General features: G+C 30.7%; 1 protein-coding gene across 1 annotated transcript in view; it reads left to right on the top strand.

Annotated features, from left to right (window-relative positions):
- The window catches only part of LOC143196101 (uncharacterized), a 96,783-nt gene that overhangs the window by 60,587 nt on the left and 16,015 nt on the right, over positions 1 to 20,181 (top strand). The window contains exon 2 of the mRNA XM_076403704.1: positions 19,485 to 19,596. Within this exon, the coding sequence (XP_076259819.1) occupies positions 19,485 to 19,596 (112 nt within the window). The remainder of the gene's footprint in view (positions 1 to 19,484; positions 19,597 to 20,181) is intronic.

The following is a 20,181-nucleotide window of genomic DNA, read 5'->3' as shown; positions in this document are numbered from 1 at the left end:
CTATTAACTCTTTACCTCTGAACAAGATAAATAATAAAGATTTGCCGGCAAACAATCACGAACAATCATCGTGTAATATTTAACAGTGATTATTTATAGAATAACCTACTTATTTCTCTATTGCTAGAGATAGTGATGCAAATAAATAGCTGAGAACCCCTAGAGAATATAAAATATCAACATCTCCGATCTATAAAGCCGTTTACCTGGAGGTCGAAATAAATTTGCAATAAAAAAGATCGCGGACAAGTATCCTTCGATATTTATTTAGAATTCAGACAATACAGCGAGGAAAAAAGCAAATCGGGCGAAAAATGTAACAGCCGATTGAACAGGCTAAAAGCCAACTGCTTTAGTTTCCACCAACACATCGCCAGTGTCCCAATCGGAATATTTATGAAACCGAAACGGTGTGTGGTGTCGCTGTTCATGCCATCTGCATCGGAATAACAATGAAGCGCTGGTCGTCTGATGTAACTCCGGTATGTATTCTTTTGGTAATGTATCGCTTAGCATATCGTTCCGTTTTTTTTGTCGCAAACTCGATGCAATTCAATGAAAGTAAATCGATGGAATTGCTCAAGCAACAATGGTCAACGGACCCGTGTCATACTACCATTATCTCTTTCTTTGTTGGCACGATTTAATGGTACGACGATTTGTGGTTATTATACCTTTACAGCCACAATAATCGAAGCTTTTGGATATAAAATAGGGCCACCTACATTCCTTTTACACAAAGTTCAATTGAAAAATCCCCGGCCTACCATAGTAAAACGCATTTTTTTTAGCAAAATTAGTTTTTTTTATTCAACATAATTCCCTTCAAATTACGATTTATCCTTTGCTTCAAAATAGGCCTCAGTTTCGGCGATCACCTGTTCATTCGACGAAACTTTCTTCAGAGCGAGCATCCTTTTGAGATCTGAGAACAGGAAATAGTCGCTGGGAGCCAGATCTGGAGAATACGGTGGATAAGGAAGTAATTCGAAGCCAAATTCATGGATTTTTGCCATCGTTTTCACTGACTTGTGACATGGTATATTGTCTTGGTGAAGAAGCACTTTCTTTTTCTTCATACGCGGCCGTTTTCCCACGCTTTGGAGTCGGTTCATCGTGTACAGTCCACTCGGATGACTGTTGATTGGACTTCGGAGTGAAATGATGGAGTCATGTTTCATCCATTATCACATATTGATGCAAAAACTCGGGTTTATTACGCTTGATCATCTTCAAATACTGCCACAATCATCAACTCAAAATATTCGTGAATGATATGATGTACACGTCCAGTTGTTACCTCTAGAGTGTCTTCTATTTCATTCAATTTCAATTTACGATCATTCAAAATCATTTTGTGGATTTTTTAACTGTTTTCGTCGGTAACAACCTCTTATGGGCGTCCACCGGGTTCACCTTCACCACGTCTAAACTTTATCAAGCATATCAATCCTTGATGGTTGATTTTCCTGCGGCAATGACCGGAAACTAGGCATCAAGCCAAGTTTTTGCTTCAACTGTATTTTTTCCCTTCAAAAAGTAATATTTTATCAACACGCGAAATTCCTTTTTATCCATTTTTTCAGAATAACATAAGTTGCTTCACTCAAAATGCTATAATCCACAAAGGCCGGGGACTTTTCAATTGACCTGTTACACAATACCTTGCAGATTATTCGTCTTATCAGTTGATAAAGGAGTCCCAAGCAGTAAAGTAGTATTGAGCAAGTAAATAATTAATGTGGCAAGGGGTTAAATAGAATTAATGGAGAAAAATAGATTACAGATATTATACACAATACACAATACAGTATATATAAATATTTTTAACAAAAAAATTGACACCGAAACTCACTCACTAAAAATTAAAAAATAATCAAACTTAGATTTCTAACACAAAATGAAACCTTTTAAAATAAAATATGTACATAATAATCATAAGAACTAAAAATAAACAAAGGCCTTGTTTAATTACAATCTACTAAACGTATTTTATATTCAACTATATACAATTTAGCCTAATACCTTCCTAAAGCTATTTATATATTTGCAGTATTATCTTAGCTATTGCCAATTGACTGTTTTAAAGTCGGTGCCGAAAGAAATTGTTTATCACTGATGCGTGATTCAAGATAAATACAAGAATCAGCCACTCATTCGGACAGATCGATAATATAAGAATATTAAAACATATTTTTTTTTCGTCAATTATCAGGAATTAACTATTACTTATAATTTAACAATCCGTGGAAAAATTTATCAAATATTAATTTGGTTTATGTTATGCTTCATTTATACAACAGACCGTTTAAGACAATCACTAACGTTGTTAACATTTGTCCAGGAAAAAGTCAAAAAATTTAATTAGCAATAACAGGAATATTAACGACGCGAAATAGAAAAAAAGACCATCTAAAATAATTAAGACAGACATTTATCGGAATGATAAATCACAGAAATTTTTGCTTATAGTAAATGCGAAGCTTGTCCCGTCAAGGACGTACGAAATGTTTCATAAAACATCGTCTAAATCCAAACGTTCGCGGAATAAACAATAAATTCTGAATAGTTAATAATCATATTTAGTATGATATTAATGTTAATCGTGATGTTATGAAATAATTGTAATGTGAAGGAACTTGATATTGTCTGACTGATGAATTGACAGATAAATTTGATAAAAGGAGACTCTAAAATATAATGAAAAGAAAAAAAGTTTTAATTTCTTCATAACATTGAATTTTACCTTTAATGTACAAAACTACATTACTACCTAAACACAAACAAATTACAAACTAAATTTCTCCTTTTGTTGTCTGAGATAGTAGATGAATCCTCTTATTTTCGAATTTTGTTGATGAAATGTTCGTAAGAAAATATAGTATCAATTTTCTACAGCCTTATACAATTTTTAATTTTGTTTTATTCAAACTTCCTTTTGACTTTCCATATGCACAACAATACTGGAAAAGTTAAAAGTAACCCTAAAGAGCTAGTTAAAATTATAGCGGTTAGAAGCCGAATTTAGTGATATGAGTGGTTGCTTATATATGTCTATTTTAGATATTTGTAGTATGTATTATACATAAATGTTAACACTACGCATTTTTCTATGCATTTTCCATATAAACTTTATCTGTGCTAAATCTTTTTTATGCTCGAATAGTCTTAATATTCAAATAGTTGTGTAAGTACTAAAATTAGTGCTGCGTACAGAACGAAAGACAACGATGATGATGAGATTCAGCGTTGAATACCAAATATTCGTTGGCCTTCGATAAAACGTACATATTGCATTTGTTGTTAGGTGGAAATGTTGGTTGGACATGAATCCGTAATGGCAGGCGTATATTCGTTCCATTCATTTCTTTTGTTACCGACACTCTACGGATTGCAAGCGAATACCAACAAATCTTCGTTGGCCATCATCAAACCGTCCAAACAGGACTAGAAATATTCCAATAAAAACATTCGTTGTCTTTCGTTGGCTCGGTCTATACGCAGCATTTGGTCCGAGTAATTTATTGTTTTAATTTTAAACATTTTCTCGAAGAATGTTAATCAATCAATGTGAATAACGAACGTCTATATTGAAGAAGTGTCATGATCAAATCTGATAGAAATATTTGAAATAATTACAACTCAATATTAATATATTTTATAATGAAGAATGTTGAGAATAGTATGCCAAATATTAATAATTATTTTTAAAGAATATATACAATATAGTTTATGTTAGGTATATGATTTATATATATGTTAGTTTATCATAAACTATTTTGAATTTATATCAAACAGCGATACAAAAACAGAATAAACATTACTTAACATAGCGATACTGTGAATATTTTGGTTAAATTTAGAAATAGTAATCGATTATCAAGTTAAGACACCAAAAGATACAAGGAAAACTAAAAACGCACCGTAAAATAACATTTTTATAATCCAAACGTTCCGTGACCCTGACAAAACCCATTTATTATTAAACTATAACAACCACAAACTGTTTAAATAAAAATTAAAACTATTTTTAACTTTTTCAACTCACACATTTTTTCTTTGAGCAAAAGTTTCGCTATTTCTCCTCGGTGCGGCGTTGAAAAAACATTTTTTTCGAAATAACATCGTGCCGCAATCGCCATTGAACGAAAATATCGTTTGGGATGACGGTGATCCTTTTACCAATCCCAATTTGCTGTCATTATCGTCATCGTTGTCGTTACCTATTCATTAAATATTGTAAAACTGAATAGTTCTTACCTCAATCAGTAACTCGTGACCAGAGAATAGACTCAGAATGCGATCTCCAATGTATAAACTTGTAGCCAAGTTTTGCTTGTCCAATTTAGGGCGCGTCAAGCGAGTTTATTAGCTACTAGTGGAAATTAAAAATTAGACTTTTTAGTTAGATTTCTAGTTAAGATTTGTATATACCAATTTCAAATTTTAATATTAGAAAGCCAACAAATAAATCATTTGTTGAAAATACAATATCTGAATTTCAGAATATAATAATTACATATTACAATTTTGATTACGAAACCTCCTTTGCTATTTTATATATTTTTATAGGTATTTAATTGGAGACTATCTATATTATATACAGCGATGCAAATACATTTTTACCCCTGGCAATTGTATTAATTTTTTTCATCCACTAGAACAAGCAACACATAATTATTATCACATTGTCTTCGCTCAGCATGTTGTACAAAATTTTTATTTGTTTTAAATCAGTCACTATTAGGAGACATAATATCTGAATAAGAATTTTGGATAAACTTGATTTCGTACATTACATATTGTCAATAAATAAAAATGTCTAGAGATAACTTCCCACAAAAACGAATTAAAATAAGTTCATGGTTCCGTTAAATAACATTATTAACTATTATATAGAAGATCTCATAAAAGTAAGCTCATAAAAATGTATATAGTCTATTTAAAGTTAATTAGTACATAAGGCCTAAATTTGTAACGTGGAAACGTGCAAATTATACAATTAGTTTCATTTTAACTGTTGCATATATATTGCATATATATATATATATATATATATATATATATATATATATATATATATATAAACCAGGCAAATTAAAAAAATTGTTTACCCAAATGTTTTTAATTGCAATTGTTAAATTGCATTGTCCTTTGCTTATTTATTCCATTATTCTTTATCTACTGCTTTCTACCATGCCTTATGTCAAATAACATTTAATTATGTATTTAAACAAATAATATTTACCTTAAATTCTAACATCATAATAGTAAAGTTGCTTAAAATTATTCACAAAAATAGAAATAAAACAAATTCAACCTAACATATCTTAAAAAATTTAAAATGTCATCTCCAGCCTTGCAGTGATTCAGATGCGCAAAATATGATTACAGGTGTGTCTATTTAAGTTTCCATTCTATGTTTAGTACTCGTGAGTTTCAACGTGAATTTGCTCGAAACAAAGAAAAGAATCGTCGATTTTCAGTCCAAGTCGTGGAAGAACATTTTTTTAAAGGTGTGTGCCCATACGTACCTAAGAACGGACGAGAAAAAAAGGGTACGCTCGGTCTGGTTGATTTACGAAGAATTTTATTTATGCATGTATCGACAAGTAAGTAGATGGTATGAGTCAGATTGTGTCCGACATAATAATGTACAAGGAAATTAAAATGATATTGCAACTAGCCCGAAGGCAAATCTCCGAGCTCTGAATGGCAATTTAAATTGGATGGAAATTTTTTTAAAGACGGGGTGTGTATATGCTCTGCTATAAACAGCGAGTAACGAGCTGTTTGATTGATGTTCAATCGCTAAGGTTTGCAAACTGGAATGAGTCAATTAAAATTGTTACTATCTTACTGTCTATTGATATCTGCTAAATCCTCTTGCTTTTTATGTATCCCCATCAAATGTCTCCACTAATTCAATATTAAGGTATTATTCCTTTACTTCTCCTCCTGTCCACCTTTGTTACACCATCACTCTTTTACTGATCTTTACTACCCCCTCAGTTCTATAATTTCTGCTATTTTTATCTTTGTTTGATATTTTGGTTTTGCTTCATATATTCTTTTTGTTAATTAATTTGCTATGTATTACGAAGTACAAGTTCATGGTTATCATTATTCTGGCAATTTTTTCCTTCTCCTGGCCTTTCTTCCCTCCTCATTACTTTCGACTTCTCTACCCATATACTTAAATACATTGACTTGTGCTATTTTACAAAATTCAATTTGGATATACTCTCAACTCGAACTAAAATCGAAGAAATTGATTTACCATTCAATCATAAAGCCAATTTGGACATATGACATACAAATGTGGGGTTGAAAGATCGCTAAAAGATCAAACCAATTATATTGGGCCCAACTACGATTAATTACCAATGCTTATAGCTACGTAACCAACGACGAGCTGCACGAAGACCTCGAAAAGTGTTCCAAGATTTTGCCTTAAAACATGAAATAAGGTTGCTAAATCACAGCAACTTGGAAACAATCCAGCTACTGGAGATCAGAAGATTCTAGCGAAATAAACCACACGAACTTAATTAGTGTATAAGTGTATTCTTAATTTTAGCTACTTTAATTAATATAATATTTTATTGTTAATTTAATGTTTATCTTTAATTAATTTTAATAATTTGGTTTTATTTTAATTTGAGACATATATACTGATGTATTAATCCTTTACTCACCTTGCTTGTATATAAATTCAAATACAACAGGACACTAATATGTTAATTCGTAAATTAATATCGAACGAAGCATATAAAATGTAAGATGTAATTAATTTAAAAAAAGGGGATATATATTACTTCTTGCTATCTTATGACTCTAACTTTAGTTTTTCTTTTATTCATTATCATTAATTTTTTTTCATTCCATTTTTATGCTACATTAATAGCAATGTTTGTGTCATTTGATTTTTTCTTGATAGTAGTAAACACATAAAAGGTCAATGGGTCTTTATGGGTTCTCATGGGTTTATCATGAAAATTCTTTATTTTTACCTAGTACTAGTAAATTAAGTAATACCACAAATTTCCTTAACCCTTTGAAGGGTTCTTTGTTAATGAAACCAAAATAACCACTATTTAACGAAGTTAATGATATCTCTGATGAGGTTCTATAAAGAATTCATTTAAATCACACCCATTTTTATATTCAACGTACGTAATAATACAATAAGTAAGCTATATAATAACTTTAGAATAATCTGCAGGACAAAAACACAACAAAGAAAAGCTTCAAATAAAACAATTTCAAATATCTTTTTTTCTGCTCATTGTTTGGCGATCTAAAAGAACAGATATTTAGTTGTGCTTAAAGTTAAAAGAATGACAATGAGTGACATGGAATTCTTATAGGATGACCGATCGTTATCTAATGAAAAGAAAATCGATCAAGTGAATCGAACATTTCTTCTATTAAAAACACAAGGTAAAATAAAATTAAAACATGTAGAGAGTTTTTTGTGTTCGTTTTTTTTTGCTAAAAACCTCCATGTCTCTGTGCTGACCACCAGTCAAGCATGAAGTGTTTTTTTATTGGTTATTTGATCACAATCAACACATATAATTAACAACATTTTTATTATGTATATAATTGTAGTGCTCTCTAATTTGTTCCTGTTAATATTGAATCAAATTCCAAACCATATATAAACATATGTATATGTATATATATATATATATATATATATATATATATATATATATATATATATATATATATATATATATATATATATATACCTTATGGCTTTTTGTATTTATATCTCTGTTTAAGTTAAGTTTGGTCAAGAGTAAGACCTCTCATTTAACTGTTTTCACGTAGATTTCTCAAAATTTCTAGTATTGCGATATATGACCTAGCATTGTTGCTTTGCCATGTTTATTCTTATTTAACAGTAGATATTTCTCATGTTGAACCTGAAGACAAATTGTTTCACTGTTGTGGACTTATCCACTTATTACTTATCTTTTAAAAATAAGCGCTGTCTAGAAATCATATAAGTAAGTGTTATTTATTTTCAAATAAGTTTTTAATTAAACCTTTAGCTACTATTTAAAATACAGTAACACTAATAACACACTACAATAACCACCGTGGAAAAGCTATAATAAATTTCAATTGCCAATAAATCTAATGAATAACAACAATGCATTTGTATTTTAAGAAATATACACCTTTGGGTACCACGGTACTCATAATGGATTAACCAAGAACTTTATGTTGAGCTACTATAACTAATGACTCACAATTATTTAAGATTTCGTGTTATTCGGAATAATAGCTTGTAATGAAGATGGCACGGATATAGTTGAAATTTGAAACTGTGATATTTTAAGGAAGATTAAATCTGCGATCCATCATTAAATATTATCGAAATGTCAATGAAAATTATAGTTTCTACTAATTGAATAACCATAATATTCCATGGCGTTCACTTACAACCTTATAGTTATTTTATATCTTTCGTGTCCGATGTATTGTTACGGATGTTAAGTCGTATTTATTATTTAACAGCTGGTTTTGTTGTAAAGCCATTCCAAATAAAGGCAGTGTTATGTGAAACAGTTACAATATTTGTTGAAATAACTCACTCTAATGTATGTTGTTGCTTATTTACCGCAGAGAATAATATCACAATAATAATATCAATATCGATTTATCGATATTATCGGAAGATATATCGGTATGTTTCAGCATATATCAGTTGGAAGGCAATAGTTCTTTCGAACATCTAAAAACCTACAAAACTGTTAAAATGGTTGAGATAACAAAAAGTAGCACAAAGTTTACTAAATTCGTCAGTTGCCATCAAAGTACCTGACGACTACTCATAGCATGTGATTTAATCTAAACAAACCTGCGATATCACAATATTTTTCGAAAAGTTGTTTTTACAGGTTTCCAACTGGACATTCAATTGAATGATATGCCGATATTTCTTTTCATAACGAAATATCGATGTTTTTCTCCGCTGATGATACCCCTAAGATACATTTCCACGGAATTTTTTAAAATATATATTTCAATTTTTTTCCAACAAGCACGAAAAATATTGATATTTAGAAAAAATATATATATATATATATATATATATATATATATATATATATATATATATATATATATATATACATTTAAAATCAGGTATAAACCTTTAAAATCAGGTACTGAAAAAATATCATTGGTTTTTAGCAACTAATTTTAAACATTTATTTTATATTACATTTTTATATATGTTTTTATGTATACTATATTTTTAAAAAAAATATCGACAAAAATAATATCATATCGATATATCTGTGACATGACATGTTGCTATTGTTCTTAAAAGCATGTTGTTATTGGAATTTATTATTTTTATCACCCTTATTGAAACAATAATCAACAAAACTACTAATTTTTATTAATTTTAGATATTTTAAGAAAGACTAGCATACGTATTTGTTGAATACAAAATTACTACACTACTTACAAACTACACTGCTTATTGTTAGTATTTCGGAATTTTAACTACTTATATATTGAAAGTAGTCTAACTTAATATGAGTTTATTTACTTTACTTAATTTTAGTTTAATTTAAAAAACTATTACTTTAGAGTTTAGAGTGTACTTCGTGAGGTTCACGTAATACTTATTTTTATTAATCTCTTATAACTCCAACAATCTGCCCCTGGGCAATAAGTGTTATTATATGTGTTAAAATATCTTCAGTAATGGATCTCCAGTACAACTTAAAATCTAAACTTTATTCTAGATACTATACTAACTTAATTTAAAGCCTATCCTAACTTATTCTAAAGATTATTCTAACTTATCCTAGAGATTATTAAATCTCCCTCTATGTGTCTATCAATCAGATCGTATGGTAATTTGCGTTTGAGCCTATGCACTACACTGTCATCGCGCACATTTAACTGTTTGGCGAGTGATGTAATAGTTTATAAAAGCATAAAACTGCAATAAGAAAACGAGCAGAAAAACTTATAGATATATAGATATTTAACTTTTACATGAAAACCTGCTACTAATGGAAATTAGAACCGAAAGATATCTGGACGTCTCAAATCTACAACAAGGCACGTAAAGACGATCTACCTTCAGATATATATACTAAACAACAGCAGGCTACTAAGCATAGCTAGTGCCAGTGGATTGCTTTGGGAAGCTTTGGTAATAATAAACGCGGCCATGTAATTGAAATAGATGGACTGATTAGAACTGACCCTAAACATTTGTCAAAATTATGTCAGGTTCATTTATGCAAACTTGGTTTAGGTAATTATGTTGTTTTCATTATTATTATTAATTATTATTAAACTGATTCTCTTCGAAAAAAATGAATTTCATTGTAGTTAGAATTATTTATATTTTAGTATAATTAGACATTTATGTTTATAACGGCTCAATTGAAAAGTTCCCGGCCTACCATAGTAAAACACATCTATTTGGCAAAGTTAGTTTTTTTTATTCAACATAATTCCCTTCAAAGGTGATTATATACATATATTAGTATATACACTGATTATAGCGATCCCGACTTTTCGATGCCATTTTTGTAGTACTTTGCTTCAAAATAGGCCTCAGTTTCGGCGATTACCTCTTAACTTGACGAAAATTTCTTCCCAGCGAGCATTCTTTTAAGATCTGAGAACAGGAAATAGTCGCTGGTGGACAGATCTGGAGAATAGGGTGAATGAAGAAGCCATTCGAAGCCCAATTCATGGATTTTTGCGATCGTTTTCACTGTCTTGTGACACATTGTCTGTGGTCTTCTAGTGCATTGTCTTAGTGAAGTAGCACTTTCTTTTTCTTCAGATGCGGCCGTTTTTCGGCGATTTCCTCCTTCAAACGGTCCGAGAACGCTATGTAATAGTCGCTGTTCATGGTCCTTCCTGAATGTGAAATGTGAATTTGAATGATATGATGTACACGTTCAGTTGATATCTTTGGAGTATCTGCTATTTCAGTTACACTTCAGTTACAATTTACCGTCATTCAAAATCATTTTGTGGATTTTTTAAATGTTTTCGTCGGTAACAACCTCTTTTGGGCGTCCACTGCGTTCACCGCCTTCGGTGCTCATTTCACCACGTCTAAACTTAACATACCAAACGTTCATGGTTGATTTTCTTGAGGCAGTGTCCGGAAACTCGGCATCAAGCCAAGCTTTTGCTTCAACTGTATTTTTCCCTTCAAGAAGCAATATTTTATCACCACGCGAAATCCGTTTTTATCCATTTATCTACAGTAACAAAAGATGCTACACTTAAAAGGCTATAATTCACAAACTAATAATCCGACAGCTGTCAAATTTATATACGCATCGTTTGAGGGTTAGCGCTAACTAAAAAAACACAAAACATGGATTTAATTCTAGTAGCGTCATCTATGTGTCAGGCAGGGGACTCTCCAATTGACCTTTTATAACACATTAAACTTTATACAGAACTATCCTTCCATTTTTTATCCATTTTTCTATTTACACTATTTTATGTAACATTTAATTGTACTGCGTATGTATTATAATATTGTCCATAATTATAGTTTATTAGTTTTTATTCCCCACTATGTCGCACAGGCATAAAAACATTTTTTGAACTTTTTCGATACTTTCTAATAATGGAAACTAACTAAGTACTAAGTTGGAATATTATGTGCCCAATTATCGCATTGTAACCATTTACAGTATTATTCAATTTAAAATCTATAAAAGCATGCGCACGTTTAATTTTTATGGCTTATTTATTGCTAATTATGTTGCTTTCAAGTATCTACTAATATAATTTTGACTTTTAATTGATCGTATATCAATTATCTAAAAATTTAGTGTTTTAACTGGCCAGAGCTTCCCACATATTAACAATCTGCCGCAGTATATTACTTTGCCAATATATTACCAAAAGTGTTATGTATGATTATACAATTCAAAATTATATAATTTCCTGTCTACTACTGAAAATTTTCTTTTTGTAACTTTTCGATTCTTAGAGATAGATTTATAGATTTATGGTGACCTAGATAAGTGTCTCCAATCTCTAAATTTTAATAACACTTCCAAATAACTAACAAAATTCAATATAAAATTATTATAATTTATTAAAATTTAAAAATTATTAACAAAATTTATATAAAATGATATACAAAAACACAATTATATATATATATATATATATATATATATATATATATATATATATATATATATATATATATATATAAATATATATAGGTCCATAAATATAATTAGACTTGTGAACCTTTTAAATAATAATAAATTAATACATTATTATTAAACAGATATGAATTAAACAGATTAACAAAGATATGAATTTGTCCATCGAAAGTTATATTTTTCTTATATTTCAACATATAACAAAGTCCCTTTTGTTTTTACCATGGATAGTCTCCACATAACGTCTCCAATATTATTTTCATATTTTTGTTTGAAACAACTAATAAACAGTATCGATATTTCTGTCACTGAAGTCTCGAAACCAATTTCCATAAGTAGCTTCAGATAGTTTTATCAGTACATATCAGTATAGTTATGTATTATAGTAAAAGATATCTCTGCCTATAGCTATAGAAAAAGTACAAGTGGCAGTCAATAAAACGTACAACTGTCCATATAAAGTTTGCGATGTGGCGAAAAGAGAAAAAGAAGCAGAATTATCGAAGTACCTTGCCATTTATCTCGATGGAATCATTAGGTTAATATTTGATTCTGAGTTGAACACACTTTTCTGTATTCATTTCAGGTTTCTTCAGTAAATCCATTTCTTTACAAAGCTCTAATCGAATATTACAGGTAACAAATACGTTAATTTGTGCTTTAAGAGACACCATTATAAAATAGCTTCCTAGAATTTTAATTTCTCATTTGTTGGTGAGTTGTTAGTTTCCACGTGGGACATAGGACAAACCATAGAAGGACAATAGAAGACAATAGAGGAACATAGAAGGCAAATTAAAGATGAGTTATCTGCAAGAGCGAGAACAAATAAAGAAATAAATAAGCAAAGAACGATGTAAATTTACTTAAAAATTTAGCTAAAAAGAATAATCTTTTAATCAGTCTGGTGTATTTATTGTATTTATTGTATATTTTAAGTGAGGAATATGGGTAAAAGGTTTTATTAAAACTACACCATTTACATAGGTGGAACACTTAGGACAAATAGAAGAAATTATGAATAATTAACTCTAAATTTATAAACATTTTAATGCACTAATTTAATTAATAAATAATAATACTAATAATAATAAAAAATTAATTATCATTAATTACTTTATAGACTTTCATTAATTACTTAAGTGTTGAAAAATAGATAATATTTAATTTAATGATTGTAAATATATTCCTTTAATATATATATTTCTAAATTTTATAAAATAAAATAAAATAATTGTGTTTGTTATTGCTTTAATATATATGTTCAAGCCAAATATCAGTTTCAAAATAGCTTTATACTTATATTATCTGTTTTAATATACAAACATGTATTACTTCATATAACAGGTCAATTGAAAAGTCCCCGTCCTAACACATAGATGGCGCTACTAGAATTAAATCCATAATGCCTTTTAGTTAGCCCTAACCCTCAAAGGATGCGTGTATACATTTTTCAGCTGTCGAATCATTTGTTTGTGAATTATAGCATTTTGAGTGAAGCAATTTTTGTTATTGTGAAAAAATGGATAAAAAGGAATTCCGCGTGTTGATAAAATATTGCTTTTTCAGGGGAAAAAATACAGTTCAAGCAAGTGCCGCGCGAGCTCACTTTTGACCAAAAATAACGACGAGTTGATGATTCGGAGCAGTGTTTGAAGATGATCAAGCGTAATAAACCCGAGTTTTTGCATCAATATGTGAGAACGGATGAAAGATGACTCCATTTTTTCACTCCGAAGTTTAATCGACAGTCATCAGAGTGGAGTGCACACGATAAACCCGCTCCAAAGTATGAGAAAACGCAACAGTTGGCTGGCAAGTTTATAGCGACTGTATTTTTGGCTGAGCATGGAATAATTTTCATTGAGTACGTTGAAAAGGGAAGGATGATCAACAGTGACCCTTTGAAGGACGAAATCGCCGAAAATGGCCGCATTTGTGAAAATGTGACAATGTGACTCCATCATTTCACTCCGAAGTCCAATCAACAGTCATCCGAGTGGACTGCACACGATGAACCCACTCCAAAGCGTGGGAAAACAGCCGCATATGAAGAAAAAGAAAGTGCTGCTTCACCAAGACAATACACCGTGTCACAAGTCAGTGAAAACGATGGCGAAAATCCATCAATTGGGCTTCGAAATACTTCCTCATCCACCGTATTCTCCAGATCTGGCCCCCAGCGACTATTTCCTATTCTCAGTTCTGAAAAGAATGCTCGCTGGAAAGAAATTTTCGTCGAATGAAGATTGATCGGATTATATGATTATATCCAATTAATTTCTTATATATACATATTTTATATTGAAAATACTGTGAATAAATTTTTAGTAACATACCATTTTTAAATGATTTCCATTACTATGTTATGAGAGGAACGTGATTAACTTAATAAATTGTGCTCGAATTGGTTCCACAGGGCGATCACAAATGTGTTACAATGTCTTAGCTTAAGTAATTAAGATTATACTAATCTGCTAAATAAGAACAATCTATGATATTGTAAGTACTCTCCATTCGATTAAATTTTATTGAATCGAACAATGTATTAGACGAAATCATCAGTTGTAAAACAGTATGCAAATAATGTATGCATAGATCCAGTGGTTTTAACGAAATGATAATTTGGGTTCCAAATTACAAGCCCACGCTCTCAAATTGCCGTACGAATATATATCATGCCGATATTACATAAGAAGATATATTTATACATTGTTTAAATAACTGAAATAACACCTGTTCACTATGTGATATGTTCACGAATAATAAATCGACTAGCTTCGTGCGCGGGCTGCTATATTTCATCAAAATCTAATCATTGGTCTAATAAAGCACCGGCATAATTAATGTATTCCTTAATCTGATTTCGTGGCGTTACCGTAATATGTTTTCAGAGAAACAATAGACAGTTTCGACACAATGGCTGGTTTTGATCCTGCGAGAGCAGGCTTCAGATGATAATAGCTGATAAACGGGCATTACTGGATATTTTACGTAATCATAACTAGATCTTATTACTTAAGATTATCTGGTACCATGTAATATTTCTCGTGTGAGCTTCCACGACGTCCTAGAAAAATACAATATCAACGATGCGAAAGTGGACGATAAAAATGTAGATCGTCGGGTGCATAAAGAATGTAACTCGTATAGGATCGCTGGTAATTTATCTTGTCCCATTGTTAGATTATAATCTGGATTAAGATAACGTAGCGATTTACGAGTCATATGGAAAAATAATAGACTATAAAAGGCAACAAGTATATTATATGTAACTCAATAATAATAATGTTTGTAACCTTTTATAGTTCGGGAATAAGCATCAAGGAAATTCCTCCATCTACCTATAGTCCTTCCAAATAAACAATGAGTCCATGTATGACATGTGTCAACAGCATGTTTTTGTTTGGCACATGTTATAACAAATGTCTAATATAAATAATATAACGAAACAAATACATAGTATATTCAAAGTTTTTTGTACATACGTCATCAAGATGTTTAATGTATTGCCTACCTCAATTTGTAAATTTCGTTTCAGAATCAGACAATATTTTATTTTAGTTAAAAAGAGACACAGTGCTGTCTGATTAGTTCGAACGCGTAAACGAATGAGCCTGTCAAAGTCGTCCGGTTGTTAGATGTATGCAACATTCTTGAAAGCAATAGTCATAAGAGGTTATAACTCTATTGCGGCTGTATAATTAACGTAGTTCTTGGAAGTACTATAATGTTAAAGTAAATTATATTTAATAATATTTTTGTGCAATTATTTTATTTAGATTAGAATTTTGTTGTATGTTAAAGCCAAACCAAACTAAAACTTAGAGTTGATGCTGGATGAAGACGTATGTACAAAATAACTTTAAATTGAGTATTGAATGTTTGTGAGGTATAATTTATTTTAACATTATAGAACATCTAATGCATACATTATCAAAGAACTTAAACTACAGTTATACAGCCACCATATATTTTAATGTAATATGGTTTTATTATATTTACACTGATCTCTTTCCCACACCACCTCTAAAGTAGAGTTTTCTATGTGCGTTTTTTCATACAGTAGTATCCCCTAGAGCCCCAATGCATCTAATTAACAATTTTATATCCAAGTAATTTATTCTACTTAGTTCTTTTTTCTTCGTTGCTCTCTTACCATCTCACCTTTCCTTTAGAAATCGTTACGATATATGTATATTTCTCCTTGTTTTCTTCTATTTTTAACTGTACATATTCTTGTATTTTTCTGTTCACAATTACCTTGCACAATTCTAGCAATTTTATATATATAATGTATAACAATTTTCTGTTTAATATAGGGATGCAGAAAAAAATATCGATATATCGATATTTTCTGAAAGAGATATTGATATTTTCTGAAAAAAATATCGAAATTTTTGGCCGATATTTTTTGGCTCGATATATCGATATGTCATTATTTTTTTAGCCGATGTTTTTTTCAGAATAGATTAAATATAATTTAAAAAAAACCTTTTAAATCGGTACTTATTTTTTTTAAATGTCGATATATCGAAACATCGATATTATTCCAACACCCCTAGTTTAGTATAATCTCCATATAGTGTATTACGAAGCAGTACAGTCGAATGAACTATTACTGCAGATGTCTAATGATGCCATTTGAATAAAACTAATAACGTATTATACCATACAAGACCAGCAATAGCGACTAAGAAGTGCAATATCATCCGCCTGCATAACAAAGTTCGATCATACGTTGCAAGAGATGCGAAGGGTCCCTGTTGCAGCTTGAACGGAAAGTTCTGCCACATCCAGCGTACTGACTTGACGTAGCACCTCTTGATTAACACTTGTTCGGATCCAAACAGTATGACTTGGCCATCATACGGTGTGGCATATCAACATGCCGAAAAATGCGATAATGGATACATTGTTGGACATTTTCTTATTAAATATTTTTTCAAGGAGATAATGACCACAACACAAAAGCACCTTATAATTCATCGATTAACTTAGTTCGACTTTTGACGCTTAAAATTTATCTTGTTTCTGTACCTAAAATTGTACTGCTTCATCAACATATCTCTCTATCGTGATGTTGAAACAACCTTGAATATTAGGTTACTTGGGCATATCTATGACATATGACCTTCATATATCAAAAATAAATTGGGAGTATATTTTCTTCAAAAATTGGTATATGAATTGCATTAATTTGCAAGGAGAATATTCTGAGAAATTATAAAGCCTCATGTCCTGAAATATAAAAGGCAACCATGAAACTATAATAAACAGTCATCAAGTATCATCTCAATATGTGTTGTAACAATATATACATATAACTACTAATACTATGTACTAATATTATGTGCTCAGTATTAAAATTAACACTAAACTGTAAAACAATAAACAAAATGGTGTCAATCAAAAAATAATAACACTGACAAAGGTATTCGGACATAAACACCGAACTTTATGAAATTTACTTTCTAGCCAACCTAATAATGTAATTATAGTGTTGTAAAGGTCCGTTCTTGGCATTTATTCACTGTTTATTGACAAATGCGATTTAGAGACAATGCTTTTACTCGTATAAAACTAAAAAATTCCTGTGTATTTTTTTGGAAGCTAGAATAACCTTAAACATGAAACTATGTTGCATACTAGACTATAAATAATCCGTTATGTCATTACAAACACGTTTAATTCAGTACAATATGAGTCGAGTATCAAATTGTCTTCAAATTAAAGAAATATTTTGCTTCTAACTAAAGAGGTTCTGATCCAGAAGCTTGTATTTCATCTATTGGTCAAGTAGAATGAAGGAAAGACTTCTCGACTGATTTCCAAATTGGTCAATCGCCAGTCTGTAAGTTTAATGCTGAGGATCGTGGTTCAGAGCCCCCATTAAACAGTCCAGATACAGATAAAACCTAGTGGGTAATAGGTGACTCTAAATTTAAAATAAATACTATCCTTTTTTAATAGATAACTTTTAATGTTTAAAGAATACATAAGAGAAACAAAAACCATATATTTAGAGGCTGATGGGTGGTTTCAAAAGAACAAGGTGCCCTCGTTGACGCATTGCACCCTTATTTATAATATGAAACAAAAAAATTAAAAAAAATTATCTAAAGAAATGCTGATCTCGTACAAAAGTCAAACAATTCTTTTTCACCAAATTACTGTTCGAAAAAACAAAACGAAAAATTAGTTTACCTTTTCTTTTGACAATTGTACAGTTTTTATCTGCGATTCCTGTTCCATAGAGTCCTTGCTCTATTAAACAAAACGATTTCCCAATTTTTTTTCGAGTGAGTGGCTCTGACCTCCTTTAAAGCCTTATAAGCTCGTGGTTCTGAGCGCTTAATTTCTATATCCAATATCTGAGCTTAAATATGGAGTCATTGTTCTCAAACGATAAACTCTCGTTTCGGCTCTATTAAAAAATTGGCTCCATAAGTTTTAACACTTCATATAGGGGATAGTTTGTTCTAGATATATGGAATCGATATATTAACATAATATATATATATATATATATATATATATATATATATATATATATATATATATATATAAACTTTTTTTCGAATTTCTACATAGAAACTTCCTTAAAAATCCAGACAATGTTTCCAATCAAAAATATATCGACCCATTCAAAAACACTCCTCAATCGTGATTCAAACTCTTCCAGAAATTAACTGAAGAAGGTATTACCTAAAGAATTAAAAAATATTTCAGTTGTGTATTTACCATTTCTTCCCAACGTAATTTAATATGATGAAACGACGTTTTATCATCATCATAATCAACTTCAAGGTAGTTGCGATATGATGTAAAGAATTTTTTGAAATCCTCCACCATCTCAAACCATACATAATTTTAAATTAACAATAAAATCTTTTTGGCCGAGGCCTTGATACGAACCAGTCGTAACAATGATGTACCGACGCCGAAGAAGATTACATTTAATAGCCTGCCTTAAATAATGATCCTTATCTCTCGCCGTTATCACACATAACCTTAGGTGAAACTTTTTTTTACGTTAAACCAATTAAACAATATTGTGTTATATTTGAAGAGAAACCATTAAAACTACACAATAACGCCCGGTTACAAAATAGTTTACACCAATGCAACGTTTTTCCTTGAATAGTTAAAAAGTGAACCAGTTCATGTTAAATGTGAAATGATTCTATTATATAAGAAATAATTAATTCCAGATAGATAATAAAAAACTCTGCATAAATAAGCGTTGATAATGTCACGGTTCGTGTTGTGATGGAGAATTGATTGTTTCAGGTTTGTCCACTACTGCGGTTGTCGAAGATGACGATTCCGATATGTACATGGAACCGTTGGAGGAAGATCATGAGGCCGCACCGTCCAGTTTTCAGGGAGATATTGGAAATTGGTGAGTTTTAAGAAAATAGGTTTGATTTCTTTTAAATCTAATAACTAGTAGCCAATATTTTTTACTCTTAATTAAATTTTCGTAGTACATTTGTATCTTTGATTAACAGTAAATTATATAACATATATAACAGATCAATTGAAAAGTCCACGGCTTGACATATAGATGGCACTACTAGAATTATATCTGCAGGAATGTTCGTCTGGTCGGTCGGTCGAAATATACTAGACGAGAACTAAAGACACTGACATTAAAGTGATACATGTGGTCGACGGGAGAATTGACATGATATTAGGTTAGGTAAAGTAAGTACGGTAGCGCTGTGGAAGTGGTACTGTTAAAAGGGGGTGGAGAAAAGAAAAACGAACGAGACGTGGTCGTGATGGTCTTTTATAGCCTGGTACCAATCCACCGGCGTCGCCAACTTTTGAACTTGATGTAACTGAATGCGTGGTGGCCTAAAGGGTCGTGGAGGTCGCCACAAATTCATATGTTTTTTAGTTAGCCCTAATCCTCAAAAGCTGACAGCTGTCGGATCATTATTTTGCGAATTATAGCATTTGAGAGAAGCAACTTTTGTTATTG

This window comes from Rhynchophorus ferrugineus, unplaced genomic scaffold (assembly GCF_030347505.1).
Source record: "Rhynchophorus ferrugineus isolate W39M unplaced genomic scaffold, kcgeb_rfMv2 rfM4, whole genome shotgun sequence".
NCBI classification, from domain to species: Eukaryota; Metazoa; Arthropoda; class Insecta; order Coleoptera; family Curculionidae; genus Rhynchophorus; species Rhynchophorus ferrugineus.
The sequence above is the reverse complement of the archived record's forward strand: the minus strand, read 5'-3'. Positions and strand labels throughout refer to the sequence as shown.